Raw genomic sequence first — 15,767 nt, forward strand, 5'->3', positions numbered from 1 at the left:
TTTTATGATGTCATTTTATTCATAAATATGACAAGAATAAATATGGAACCAGTAAACAAATATGTAAACAACTCACATTTGGCCATTTATTCTAACAGGAGCATTTGTGGTTTGATTTGTAATGTCTGCCTTAAAGCCAAGACACGATTTCACTGTGGAACACATCGTAAATCATTGGCAGTGACAGGTAATACATTGCACGTGCACATTTATCACATTCACTTGTCATTTTGTGGATTATGAAGAGTGGCCAATACAAAAAGAAAATGCTGGAAATTTCACATTTTAAGTAGAAAGAACATACATCACCTCTGAGTAAGAGGTGATAAGCTTGAGTTAACTCTGTTTAACTCGGAGTTAACTCTCTTAACTCTGAGTTAAGAGAGCTTATACATAAACATACTGTATATAAATATACGGATTACATAACATTACAAGAGTAAAGTGAATACAGTTGGTTATTAGTTATGTTAATGGTCCTATTCTCCTCAGAGCTCAAATAAAATCCTAAGCAAAAATCTGTTTCTATCTGTAACAGTCATTTAGTTGTAAACTACATCACAGGTGTATTGTTTTCCCAAAGCCAATTCAATGGAATTTCAAGGTTGAAGAGTAGATGCAGGTTATTTCTGTTGATGGTAAAAACATTGCCTGCACAAAACCCGTTCAGAACATGACCGTCATGCTCAAGCAGTGATTAACTACACACTTTTTTAATGCTACTGCAAAGCTAAAAGTGTTACAATCACAATGACTGAACCATCTAATGAACTCCTCCTTTTTACTCATAAACGTGAACAAGCTTTACAAAGCCAAATGAGTGGAAGTCACATTATGGCAAAGTTCCTCATATTCTTTGTTCATCTAGGAGGAGATGGTTTGGTTAGGCATAACTAGGCAAGCACTGACTGTGGTCAGAAACGTGACATTTTCCTTTCTTCTCTAAACTACAGGGTTTGTTGTCCAACGGTGGTTGAGACAGTTCCAGGAACAGTTTGGATTTCAGGAAGCGCCTGTACGAGTCCTTTTCCATGAGCGTGAAGATTTTACTCTGAGCCTCCTCAAAACAGGATGCGTCACACCTTTCCAGATTCTTTCTAGTGAGTTCTCTAGTGGCCGAATCCAAATTCACCTAAAAAAATAATAATAATGGAGATTTATGAGTACATTTTAGATGTGATAAGGGAATAGATATACTCCAGTCAAGCAGCGCTCTCACCTCGCTAGGGGAATCGGCTTCAACGTATCGCTCAAATATCTTTCTAGCTTTCACATTCATCTTGTCCACTGATGTCTGCGTGAAATCCTCACAGGCTTCCCAGAATTCAATGTTCTCTTGACTATACTCAGACTGTAAAAAGGAAGTGAAAGCCTTCCGACCATCTGAAAGGAAAAAATTTCAGTGAGACTCAATATACTGAAAAAATTATAAATTTCATAATATAATATAATATAATATAATATAATAATGTCCGATTTACTATCAGAAACAGCGTCATTTTAGTATCATCGAGATACTACTATAGTTTTTTTATTTAATTTTTATATATTCTGCTTTCAATGTTCATTTTAGTTAAAGTTTTAGTAATTTTGTTGTGTGTTTTTGTCATTTATATTAGGGTGTATTCACACCAGGAAGGTCCGCTAGTTCACTTGCTTTGGTCCGGACCAAATACAATGTTGATTTTTTTGGTTTGGTGCGGTTCGCTTTCACACTGCCTTTTTTGCAAGTGAACCAGAAACTGTAAACAAAACCACACGTGTGCTTAAGGTCATCCATTCAGTGGTTCATCCATTCAACTGTATCAGAGTTTGTTTGGAAGCGGACCGAGACCACCTCTTCAGCTGGGTCTCGGTACGGTTGTTTGGTCCGCACCTGGTGTCTATTTCTTTTTTTATTTCTGTTTTATTTTTTATTATTTTAGTGCATCAAGTTAAACTAAATGAATATGATAAATAGAAACTAGCTGAAATAAAATAAGTTTAAGTTTGTAATATTTTATTTCAGTTAACAGTTATAGTGATTTTTTATTTTTATTTTTTTTGTTTTTGGTGACTATAATAACCCTGGTCCGAAGACATTCAAATCTCCATTTGAACTCATTATTACTAGGGAGCGGATGCTGAGGAGGTTTTGGAATGAAGAGGCCAGGACTTTGAGTCTGGGGGGATTCTCTAAAGACTGTCCTAGTGGTTGATGACCCCTGTAGCCCACCAGAGCAGAACACTCAAGCTCTTCAGGGGCCACCAGTGCAGTCTGCGGACACGTAGCACACACTCTGGGGCATGTGAAAAATATGGTCTTGGCCTATCAGGCTGACAGAAACATAGTCTCCTTTAACAGAGACGTTAATGAGGCCAAGGGCTCTTTGACAGCAAATACAAGGCCGAATAAACAAGGGTCAGTGCAGAAGTCTCAGGCTTTCTCATTAAATCATTACTATGCTGCAGCCTGCTCATCATTAACACATGCTGGTTTCTAAGATTTGATCAGGATGGTTGATTTATTTTATTTTATTTTTTGCATAACTAAATAATCTTGACATTTACCTTCATTTTTGATCAGGTTGTTAAATGATGTTTTCCATTTCTCAATTTCAGCAAGAGGGACTCTAGAATCAGACGAAATAATTAATAAACAAAATATATAAATGCTACTGTAAATGTAAATAATATCAGATTAGCTTCAATAATGTTTAAATACTGTATTATCAAAATATGAAATATCTATAATATAAACATTTTTATTAACATAAATTATAAAATATTATTAAGTATAATATAATTGATATGATATGATATGATATGATATGATATGATATGATATGATAAAGTAAGCTTTGTTGGTCCAACCTTACCTGTTTACCACAGTGACCTTCGCTTTCTCCTTCTCTTTCTTCTTCTCCTTCTCCTTCAGAGACTTCTGCTCTTGAGGTGGATCTGGCTTTTGAAGCAGGAAGCCAATCTTATGCTTTATGTCTTTGGCGCTGTTGGAGAAAACATATAATTAATGAATATTTTGGCTTTAGAGAATCAGTTATGTAAACAATTATGAAAAACAAAAGCTGGTTTAGAGGAACTTATATTTTCTGTTAAATATCTCTCAAACGAAATATATCACAGGCATAAAAAAACACCTTTTTCCATTACTCAAAGCAAATTGTAATATCTTGATACCCAAACAACTGCTTTGCTTTGCTTTGCTCTTAGTCTACTTCAGAGTATACGGAGTATGAAAACATATATCATCTTGAACGTTGAACTAAAAATAAGAATATCACCAATAATTTCCAATAAGGTAGTTCATACCTTTTCAAGCATGTTGCTGGGAGGGCAGCGAGACCTTTACACATGGTGCTGGTGCGTAATACAAATCCAACACTAGAGAAAAGAGTCTTGAGTGTCACAACGCAGGTCCTCACAATCTCAATGCAGTCTTCTCCTACAACGGTGCTTTTATACAGCCCCATCCCTCACAACACAACAGCTAGCCAATCACAGCAGAGGCACAAACAAAGCAGACGCAAAACCAAGGTAATTTCCCAAGTTTATTAAAGGAAAGAAGTTTGTTGTACCTAGATCAATTACGGATGTATAGTAAACATGTGATGGCGTTTTTGTGGTGTACTGTACTTTTCCTGCACGTTTTGCATGTTTTCATGTGTGCAATACAAAAATAATAATAATAATAATATAATAAAATAAAATAAATAATATGATTTCTTGCATCCGGAAGCCAAAATTCATAATAAAATTTGAAATTGAAAACTGAAAAAAAAATTGAAACTGTAGTAGAATTTATAGTGGTTAATTGTAATTTATGTAGCTATAAATGTAAATGTATATATTTTTATTTTACCCATGTAGTGTGCATTCTTTAGACTTGTTACACAAGCCTGAATATATATTTCCATCCTATTGGTATAAAAATCACTTTAAATGTTTCGTTTTTCTTTTTCAATGCAAATCATTTAATCTGCAAATGTCATGTTTTTCATGTCTGATTGACAACAAACTGACTCTGAACAAACAATAACAGTCCAAAATTTATTTGAACTCTTTGACTGACCTCCATGACACCATGCAGCCCCTAAGGTTAGTAACTGAAGTAACATTCTCTAAGTTGTCAAATATTTGTGGTCTCCATGCCCAGATTAATTTGTCCGTACCCCCTAATGCCCTGACGAAAGGAATCTGTGGCAAGAAATAAATATTGCACATTAGGACTGCTACAAATGAAAATAAAGCTCTGCTCAAAGCAACTGAACATTTTGTTCTGTCCAACTAATAAATCTCAATAAAACCTTAAAGAAATACTTCCTTCATGTCAAGACCCTTTGTTATTTTTGAACTGATCAACTAAATCAAGACACAAATCTCCTCAATGGAAAAAAAGTATTTACTACAGTCTAAAAGGAAAAGGCAAAAGGCCAAATTCTGTAATGGTTTGGAGACAGGAACAGACTCCTAATCCCCGGCTGTAATGTAATAGCTGTCATTAGCCTGATTTACATATCAGATCATGTCAGGTCTACAGTATATTTAACAGAGTGCAAGATCATAAATTATCCTCTCGCAAAGGAAATGCACTTCATGTTGAATTTATGGGAGCATCGAAATCCTGCTAGCAATGATTTCATGAAAGAAAGACTGCAATGTAGTAATATTAGTAACATTTCACAATTACATTTGGAATTAGTTGAACACTGCATATTATAAAACACATCTTTATGAAAAATGTAGAAAGATCACAATAAACTCCACCAGTTTGCATCATTTCATCTCACTCCTCACATACTAACTTCATCCACAAAACATGTCTATAAACATCTCTTCTCACCCTATCCATTTCAATCTGTTGACACATCCATGCAAAATATTGAACCAATCCTATCAATAGTTCTGGTTAGTCAGATGACTGGAGAGATCTAAATACAACTTCTGAAAAAAATTTAAAAAATGAAGCAGTAAGTCTGTCAGTTCCAGTTCATTCAACTGCACCAGCTATAGGCCATATAAGGTCTGTATGAATGAACTATGGTTTAATCCAGGCCAAAGTGAGAATGTGATAACTAAGCTCATATGAGGTCATATTAAGGGGAAAGTCACCTCCACCTTGTATTAGCCCACATTTTTCTTCTTATCATAAGTTACCTGGTCCCAGATGTGAGGCTGTGACTCAAAGCATGTGCGTCTTTCAGCTCCATTAAGCTTTAACTAGATATTGGAAACTTCAGAGGTTTTTTGCCGATTACACATTCAGTGCAGACTCCTGCAGATAAATGATTACTAGATTGCTAGATTAATCTGTAAACAAAAACAGAAACAATCTGACCACAAAATAAGTAAAATACTACTACTACCACTAAATAATAAACTTTATTTATTTGTTTGTTTGTTTTAACCCTTTATCACTTTAAAATGTTATTTTGGGAAATTGTATTTATAACAATATTGACAATATTAAACAATTATTATAATGATATAAAATAATTCTAATAATAATTCAACAACAAAACAAAACAACAATAATAAAACAATATAACTGCATGTATATTATTATTATTATTATTAGTAGTAGTAGTAGTAGTAGCATTCACACACAGTTATATTGTTTATTCAGTTCAAAGCATATTACCATTAGGTGGAGTTTTGACGTCTCCCTCGTATACCTGCCAAAAAATCAGACTGAATTGCTGTTTTTGATTAGCATGTTGGAAAATATCTAATGTTGCATACCTTTGACTATGTCTTGAGGCTGCATGTGTAGATGTTTAAAATCTGGACATGTGCCTAGTACAGAATGTGCAAAAGCAATACTACAAAATAGGGCAATTTCTGTAAATTGTCATCTGATGGATACGTTTATGCCTCAAAGTGGAAGTACAGGTCGATTACATGCAGACTTTTCTAAGATTGTAGCCCTGACTTCTATTGATTTTGTTCTCTGGCAATTAATTTGTCCAGGTCGGACTAGATTGTCATTTTAATATTCCAGGTTCAATAGAAACTCAATCAACAGTCGTTTTGGCATACACCAATGCTGATAAAAAACAAATAAGGTGAATGGTCAAAGGGGAAAACAAGTGAATGGGACAGTTTTAGGATTAATAAAAAGCAGAAATGTGACGATTAGAATTTTTTAAAAAGCACTTATTAATCTGTATGTTAAAATGTGTGTATTACTTAAGCTGTCAAATCAGTGTTGTGACAGTCATTTTAGGGTTTATGATGCCTTCTTGTCAAATTGGATATGAATTGGATTTTATACAGAAAAAGTTAGCAAATTATTTTTTTCTCACACTAAAATAGAGTCAACGTGCTTTTTTGTGGCTATACTTTTGAAACATTGAGTATTTTGATGTTTACAAATTGTCCCTATTCACTTCCATTGTAACAGCCTCATGTAACCGAGACTTTCGTTTTTTTCAAGAATTTTTTTTAATCTAATCAAGATAACCAATACTATGCCACAAGTGCTGGCAACTGACCTTAACACGTACTGAACCCAGAAAATTCATTTAAACAGGGAACCACTGAACACTTATTGTGTGCAGTGTTTACACTCAATTTGAAGTGCTGTAAGTTCAGTTCATAGCAAGTGGTTTGGCCGGGATTCAATCCGTGGCTCATTTCACATGAAGGAACTAGAATCCTTCAAGCTCGATATGTTATACATCACCTCATAACCCTTCTGAGTTTATGCTTCAGTTGATGCAGAACGGGCATATTGATCAAAGAACCAGACTCCAGATGAGAAACAAGCCTGTGGGGTGAGATCACCCTCTTGGCTCCACAGTGTTTAATGTCGCTCTATATCTCAGTCTATCAAATCATGGGTAAAAAAAACAGAATGGTTCACCTCGGAGTAATGTCATATCAGATCAATTCCAGCTGCTACGTTTACACAGGAAATTGACTCATGGTGGCCTTAGATTGTCCAGGTCATTTTTCACCATAAAACATACATAAAAAGAGGAAACAGGATTGTGGCTCATCAGGGTCAATGAGGCAAACCACAAAAAAATGTTTTGTTGGTACAGTAACAAAATAAAAGAAGTAGAATTGTTCACTTGCTCCATTTCAAAACATAGTGAACTACCCTTGGATGCTTTAGAGGGTTATGAAGACATCCAGAAATTTAGCCATCTTATTTAAGTCGCAATCGAACATAACTAATTTGAAAAAAATTGCAACATATTGTGCGATAAGATTCCAGAGACAAGCAATTTGTCTGTGCACATGAGACGTGACTCGACTGCAAGACTTGACACAATCAATCAAATACCCCAGCCAATCAGAAGAGTTAGTGGGCGGGCTCTTTCTGCAAACATACTGCACTCACAATGAAATGGATAAGAACATTTGAACATTATTACAAATACTTTGTGAGTGAGTGAATCTTTATCATAGAATAGACTTTGTTGTTCACATAGAGTTCACTTCATGTTCACATGAAGTGAACACTTCATTCATGTTCACTTTCAACATGAAATGAAGCATCTAATCAATACTTGAGATTATCGCTGTCTTAGTTTGTATGCTGTTGTTCCAGTCGTGACATCCCAGAATTAGAAACTGTTTCTGAAATAGAATCCTCTGACGCTTATCACATATCATGGCTGATTAGGCCAAAAACGAATTAACATGTTTTTTTATTTGTGCATTAGGGCTGGTTAGGACAAGCTAGCATCACATGGACAGCATTATGTACTGTAGAAGGCATTGTGATAACAGTGGAAAAAAATACATTTAAATTGGCAGATATCATTTTGTGTAGACTGAACAATATAAATAAAACAGCTCTGTAAAATTTCACTTAAACGTGAAATTAGTTTTCGTGTGGAATAATATGCGTTTATCCTTACAATGTCATGTCACTAGCTTAGCAACATGCTAACAACAATGTTTCTGCCTATGTAGAGTGTTCTAGATTGTTACTTCCATGATGATGCCTTAAAGGTGCAGTCACAATTATCATTGTACATAAATTTTCATGGGCAAAATTGAGTCGTTTCAGTAAGTTGAACATTCCTCCACAGAGATTTTGCAACTTGTAGCGAACGATTTGAAAGTGACTTCTGTGTAAGCTATGCTTCATAGTTACATTCAATAGACAATGGATCTTTTTGCCCACAAAATTTTGCTAAAATTTTGGTAATGTTACTGCACTTTTAGAAGGCACCTGCCTATGTATGAAGCTATCCTTCTAGCTTTTTAGATAGATCTTAACAGTGCAACACACTGTGTTCCCGCCTTCACTTGAATCACATCTCCCTTTTTTACGCTAGTCCATCAGCACTGCTTTTACGCACTACCTTCAGTACACATTTCTGCTTGAATGAGAGACAGGTGCTATTCGGGAGTTTAGTCTTATCGGCCCCAGATAAACTGGGAGAGAGAAAAACACAGCGCTCAACACTCAATCAAAGTCTGACTGAACACGCTCAATAAAATGCTGCCATTTATTTTTCAATGCACTATTCCTTTAAAGACAGCCACATCTTAAGCATACAACTGATAAAAAAAACATCCCATATGAGCGTATCCGAGTCTAAAGTTCAGCTGCTAGTTATCTGTTGTATTTCAAAGACTGATGCCATAACTCAAGACAGAAGATAAATGTATTATAAAACAGGTGCCACTAAGCTTTCTCTATATCACTCCCAGGACGAGTGATGTTTATGGCTATTTACAACCCTGTTTCTGAATGGAAAATGGATTGTAATATGAAGGGTGACAGGAAGGTGACCTCTATTTATTTTCATTTTCTTTTTAAATATTGACTTGATATTGATGTAAAGATGTTTTCAGACTGAAATTCTGAGTCAAACTGTTACCGTAAGTTGTTTAATACCGTTGATGTGAATGGATTGTGTAGTGTACTATTCCAGTAAGCATATTGTCAGACGCTTCATGACACACTTAAATAATGACAAACAAACAAACCTCTTTGTCCCCCAACTGTCTGAGAGAGTGAGAAAGTGTTTGACCCATGCAAGGGAGCATGTGTGAGGAATTAATGTGGCCGTGTCTGTTAGCGCTAACATAAATAAACGTGGGAGCTACGTGCCAGGCAGCACAAAGAGAGCTGGATATTTGGACAGATGGTGTTTAAGGGCTCATTGGTCCTTTCATGACAGACCTGGACTGTTTATGCATGTGTGTTTGGAAACATGTGCACTGAAGACTGAAGAGATTGTTCCCTTAAATCAGTACATCTCCAGCACACTTTAAAGCACTGAGAGAGAATGAGGTTACGACAGATTCAGTTTTCATCACTGCTTGATGCTGATTAGGCCCATTAACAGACTGAACTTCAACCCCAGAGTTACGAAATCATAGGACACACGGTTTCCCCACACGTTGTCTCATCAACGAACTGCAAAGTAAAATTTGGTTTAAACGTCTCTGATTAATGTTCTCGCTGAACAAGCATCTGTTGTGAAATCAAGACTGACAAGATAATGGAATTGTTTTTCCACAGTGAGATGGTCCATTTGATGAAACAGTCTGTTTCTACGGGTTACAGAGGTGTGAATTCATTTATTGGTTTGAAATGATCAGAGGCTCTCTGTTTTGTGGCATGTATTTTAGAGTGTCATCTTTCTGGCCCCTGGCAGTCGTTCCCTCCATTTCATAGTAATGTAGTCCTTTCAGGTCACGTCTCGTCTGCGCTATTAGCCGAGTGAATTGAAATGGGGAGTAAATGCATCAGATAGTGAATGATATCGAGACTGGAATGACTCCCTTTTATACTTGTCCATTATTTTAGCCGGTGTCATCCTGAAATTTCTATAGGACATACATTAGAGTGACAATAATCTAAAAGTTTATTTTAGCTAGTAAGTCATTAGCCATCTGTTAAGTAATGTGCAGTTGTATAATATAATGCCTTTATTGATCCAATCAGCCTTCAAATTTGTAAACAGAAGTGTTGAAAAGCTGTGGGTTTTAGTTAATCTGGTTACTTTTGATATTTTAACATTCTTTTGCATTATGTAACTGTCAACATCAATATATTTAAGAAGAAAAATCATATACATAAATTAAATCTGTTCTACTTACACATAAATTATTTCATAGCACAAAGAGTGTATTTTAAGTATGTAAACAGGTATTCAGGAACTGTGGACAACCTTCAAGTCAAGCCAAGTGAACTATTTCTATAGCGTATTATACAATACAGATCGTGTCAAAGCAGCGTCACAGAGATAAACAGGAAATAGCTGAAGCAATTATGAAAACTGAGCTGTAAAGCAGCTCTAAAAGACAATAGTGTCGTTATTTACCTCAAGTCAGTTCAGATCAATAATGGTGTGAAGGTAATCAAATCAACTCTAGTACACACAGTTCTACAATAGGCAGCAATGTTGTTATTCAACTCGAGTCAATGTTGATTCAGTTCAGTTCAAAACCAGTGCCAATGTTGCAAGACACAATTCAGTTATAAAGCATCTCTACAGAAAACAATGCTGCCATCATCAAGCTTAATTCAGTTTAAGTTTTGTTCTCATCTGATGGCCTACTGATAAATTGTGGTCATATCAATAAAGTTAAGTGTCTTTCAGACCTCAACTAAGCAAGCCAGAAAGCAACAGTAGCAAGGAACACAAACTCCATCAGTTGACAGAAATGGAGAAGAAGAAAAAAAAGTCTTGGGAGAAACCAGGCTTAGTCGGGGGACCAGTTCTCCTCTGGCCTAAATTAACGAACACGATGGGATATTGATCAAGGTATGTTACACTGGTGTTAGGTGGGAAAAGGATGAGTTGTAGTCTGTCCAGCAGCTAGGAAAAACATGACCTTGAAGTCAAAAGGATAAAACCAATGGTTTAGATGGGTTCTGTGCTCAAAAGCTGCTAAAGGCTGGAATACACTACATGACATTTAAAATCTGAACAAATTTCAAAACGCTAGGCATCATACACTTACCAACTTTGTAAATAGTGGAAAAACTGTGGGAAAAACTGGCCATCATACACTTAACAACTAAGGATCACACACTACCAGATTTTCTAGTTGATCCTATCACAACAATCTCATGCAGAAACAGGAGATGCATGAAAAATGAAAACAATACGTGTTCTAAAATCAGGTCTGTGACCATCATGCACTATGTGATTTTCTATGAAATCTGACAACTTAAATCTGCAGACTGGCTCTGACTTTCGGCAACTAGTGGCAACTTCTCCAGACTGTAAATCGGGGCAAAAATCTGGGCAAACCTTGTGTAGCATATTCCAGCCTTAAGAAGTTCTTTATTCTCACAGTGTATTCCCTTTGTGTAAATGAGCTTAAATGTCAAAATCATTGTATAAAGTATGTTTAAAAGACTAAAGTAAAGTCACACGACACATGAGCTCAGTGATGTAATCCAGTCGGTCTGCCATTTTATTCCAACTGTTACTTCTGGTTGGAGACTCCTGTAAATATTTAGTTTAAATGTAACTATGTATAATGGAAACGCTCAAATATTTAGTAGATCTACTGTAAATAGGCTGCAACTTACAACTGGTGAAAATAAATCAGAAATATGAAATGCTAATTTGTGCTGAAAGTATTTCAGGCTCTCACACTAAATGTCTTTTCCACCCAGTAACCGCCAATCTTTAACAGTCAATTTATTCTTCAAGCATGCATATTCTTTAAGCAATTTAAACCAATTATATAACAAGAGCATTGCAGCTACTGTACGTGTCACATGTTCCATATGGAACAGAATTATTTGACACAGGGAGCACTAGATTCCTGACCCTCAGTGGAGGTCTTTGGGGGATCTGCTGTCCAACTATCAAGCCTCGGCTGTGGGAGAGGGACTGGGAAAGCTCTCTGGATGCAAAGAGGAACGTCAGGCTGGAGCATGCGCACTTACATCCTGAAACCTGTGGATGACGCCATGGCTACGATCATTCTGTAAATGTCAAAAATACATTCGTAGCCTCAGGTCATCGGCCAGGGTATTTTAAGCAAACGAGGTTTTATGGCAAAGATGTGTCATGGATTACGTAAAAAACGAGAGATTTGTGTGCATATCAGGAAACCAAAGATGAGCGTCATTACCTAAAACACTGTCTAATTTACGGCCTGGTGGCTAAGCTTTCTGAGACAAAACAGAAGAATAAAGATTTGACACGTGGATACATTCTTAGTGTTTAAAGGCAGATTGAATTAATGATTTTTTTAACATAAATATTTACCTCAGCCAGTACTGCTGGTAATATAGGTGAGCCATGAGAGAATTTGTCACGAATCCAACCTTGTCATCACTCAAATAGCCAGTGTTTGTTCCTGCACCATTAGTGTTCAAGTAAATAGAGATGAGACACCAACATGGACAGTTTAACAACATTACACTCCTTAATACCAATAACAGCGTCATTCCAAGAAATGCTGATGTATTGTAGAAACTGTCATTACATCACTGTAAATATGTTTTCATCGTTTTATCCATTTAACTTTAATCAATTTAAATTGTAATTTCTACTTAATTTTAGGAGTTTTCAAAGTTTAATTCAATTTTCTTCATCAGTGATTCTATTTAAAGTGGTTTTAAAAGTGCAAACAACCACTTAATTGCTATAAGAGCTTTGCTGAGCCACCTTTTTAGCCACATATTCTATCCACTTGTGGGATATTACAGTATGCAATTACGGCGCAGTTGAGCCTTCAAAAAGGCTCTTTCAAAATGTAAATTAAATTAAACAGCAAGACAACAGTCTAGGCGCGTTTCCATTACCCTTCAAATTGCGCAAATTGAAATTGCGAATTGAAAATACGCCTAATGGAAACGCATCAATTTCGCAAAAACTCTAATTTCTCGAAAAAAAAGTTTTTACGCTCGCATGAGGTGGTTTTTCAGGCAATGCGAAAATGGAAACGCGCCAGTGACGCTTAGCGGCTAAGCAGACAAAAACAGCCTTTCTGTCCAGCGACTCGAGATTACCTAACCAAAACACCCCAGTAAATCTTGAAGACTGTTTAGACATTTGTCCTTGGCTACAATAAAGCATCTGGTTTATTAAGGCCAAGTTGATAAAGCATGTCATTGCATTGAATACTTCTCTGCTCCAATGAAACCAAGCTATCAGCTAGCGACCAAAAGCGATTACATTTTATATCAAGGTCCATGTGTCAAAATTTGATGGCTGAATATGGTTTACGGACCAAATTAGCCTTGATATGTCCAAGCACAGATTAATGATTGTTATTGTGGTGTTTGACAGCCTTGTTATAAAACAAAAACCTGTTCAACCACATTTGCCTTGAGCTTGACCTTTTACCAATTCACAGAGAAGCCTTCAGCACGCAGAACGAACACAGAAAGCTTGATAGTCAGAATGACCTCAAAACTGACTATTACCCTACCAGTGATGAGTTGCATCACATACTTTGACATAACCTTGGCGACTGATCCAATTTATTACCATCTGACATACTTATTGTAATGTAGGTTAAGGGCACAAAAAACAAAGAACTATTTGTGTTTTTATGGTCTTATCACTAACAGGTTATCACTAATAGATGGCAATATGTATTTGTCCTTTTCACTCATTATTGCCAGACGGGATTGATAAATAAAAATAAATAAATGTAAGTGTTCCTTGTTGATGTCCAAGCACTTTCAGCAACATACAATCAATTATATTTCAAGAAAGAATTATTTTCTATAGAGGGGAAGTTATTTATATAGAGGGGAATGTTAACAAAGATTAAAACTCATTAACAAATATTCCAAATAGTTCCATGTTGATTGACTAGAGAGTCCAAATCTACTATTAAATTTACTTTATAGTGCAATAACACAGCATTACTGTTTGAAAAGTTTATCTGAAACTGAATGTTTAAACAAGACTGTTACTGTTGTCCCATTTTTGACCTCTAGTTGCTTATATCTTGCACTGCAGTGCCCCTCTGTGGATTTTTATTGTATTAGCATAACTCTAGTAGTGCTATACTTAAAACTTCGTAATATTTAAAGGTTTTGCAACTATAATTTATTTCAATATCAGCAGGATTTTTTTATTCGTTTAATTTATATGCAGAATGAATGCAGAATACTGTTTTCTGCTGCAGAATGCAGAATACTGTCATCAGAGCACATAATACATCAATGGCCTACATAAAATGTTATTCTATCCTTGTAAAAACAACATTGTGAATAGCCAACAGGCATGAACAAACAAATATGTTCTTAGCTGCTTTGCTGTTTGTACAAGAGTGAGTTTATAGTCATTGTGTGTGCATCCTCACATCCTGTTTCAGCTGTTCCTCTGCCCCATATTTTTGGGGAATCTTCATTACTAATTCAGGTTAAACCGATCATCTGTTGATGAAGGGGGTTATGCTCAAATTTTTTAAGATTTAAACACTCAGGCAAGAGCCAGCTTACCTGACCCCCCTCGACAGCCAGTGACTTGGCTTCATATTTCCACTGATATTATAAAGTGGCACCGTCGTTTTGTGATCACAGTAGCATATCCAATCTTTAGATCTTTTACAAAAACTGCATAACATTGTATACAATTTCCATCAATTAGGGCAATTTTGATTTTAACATCAGGTTTCATTTAACAAATGAAATGCCCTCTGCTGCAACTGCCTCAAGCTCCCCTCCATTAATTCACACCCCATCTTTTAACTCTAAATGAGGTTCAAGGAGTTTGGGTACTAAAAGTCCAGACTCAACTGCAACCATTCTTTCGTTCTACCATTTTTTTAAACATCAGTATAAGTAATGACTGAAAAAGCGGCACTTAGAAAGGTGCTTCTTTATGACACCTTTCTAACTGTTCAAAAGGGGGTGCCTCCAACACAGACAGCAGCTTAACTGGAGCTAAATATATGACTTCCTTTGGTCTCCCTTTTTGCCTTTATCTCTGCCATCATTGTATACACCTTCCCACCTTTTCTCCCTTACATAAACCACTCTCCCAAAAGTCACACTCCTTCCACCAACACTGCACACAAAAACTATATTCTCTTCTGAAACGCCAGAAACTGGGTTTTTTTTATTTTTATTTTATTTATTTTTTTAAACCCTTGTAGTAACCTGCAACACCTGTGTTCTCTAATTAGACCAACCCACATCAAATCAGCCCTTTAGTGAGTTGTACATCCTCAAAATTACCAGTAGAGGGTGAAAGAGGGAGAAATATATTCTATTCTATTCCAATCTTACTTTAGTAAATATTTGCAAGCTACTTAATAAATGTAATGCACTACATAACAAAAACAAATATTTGCATTTGCATGAGCTAGGAGATACAAGGCATAATGTCAGAAAGTCGCTTCCTAGGACTCCTCACAACCTAAATAATCAGTCTCTTTTATTAAACAAACATACCATACCATCAGGAAATGTATGAGTCAGTAGTTTCTGCCTACACATCTCCCCAGTGGTTACTTTTGTAACAGCAACCATTTTTCCAACTTTTTCCCTCTGCCCTAAGCAACCAAACATTTTAAAAATAGAAGGATTCCTCCCACTTCACAGTCATGTTCAGAGTTTGAGATAGTTGAAAGGTTAAATTTTTTATTGCTGAATATGAAAACACTGCAGCATTAGAAGCATACTGTGGATTATGTTGATGTGCATGATATGCATTTAGCAGTGATAATAAATGTGGCAAATATCCCTGGCAGAAAGTGTATCTTATCCAAATAGCAAAAAATTATTATTTGGCCTGAAGTACTACAAAATTTTCCTTAGAGGTTTCCTCATTCAGCATTAGAGAGGGGTGTATCCAGAAACTAGAACTGCAATG

The 15,767-nt window shown here is 36.0% G+C and overlaps 1 protein-coding gene across 1 annotated transcript; it reads right to left on the minus strand.

The window, feature by feature from the left end:
- Positions 1-3,427, minus strand: LOC107711032 (regulator of G-protein signaling 4-like). Its single transcript, XM_016515932.1, has 5 exons — positions 3,310-3,427; positions 2,859-2,987; positions 2,551-2,612; positions 1,220-1,383; positions 1-1,132 (listed from the first exon to the last, which is right to left on the minus strand). Exons 1-5 carry the CDS (start codon positions 3,351-3,353, stop codon positions 884-886), a joined length of 648 nt encoding a protein of 215 aa, XP_016371418.1. The 5' UTR covers positions 3,354-3,427; the 3' UTR covers positions 1-883.
- Between the last annotated feature and the right edge of the window lie 12,340 nt (positions 3,428-15,767).

This window comes from Sinocyclocheilus rhinocerous, unplaced genomic scaffold, assembly GCF_001515625.1.
Source record: "Sinocyclocheilus rhinocerous isolate Xijiao unplaced genomic scaffold, SAMN03320098_v1.1 scaffold85, whole genome shotgun sequence".
Classification (NCBI taxonomy): domain Eukaryota; kingdom Metazoa; phylum Chordata; class Actinopteri; order Cypriniformes; family Cyprinidae; genus Sinocyclocheilus; species Sinocyclocheilus rhinocerous.

Coding starts and splice junctions, on each gene's coding strand:
- LOC107711032 (XM_016515932.1), bottom strand. CDS start 3,353: ATGTGTAAAGGTCTCGCTGCCCTCCCAGCAACATGCTTGAAAAG. Junction 2,988..3,309: donor CCAGCAACATGCTTGAAAAG/GTATGAACTACC, acceptor TTTCTCCAACAG/CGCCAAAGACATAAAGCATA. Junction 2,613..2,858: donor AAGGTCACTGTGGTAAACAG/GTAAGGTTGGAC, acceptor GTCTGATTCTAG/AGTCCCTCTTGCTGAAATTG.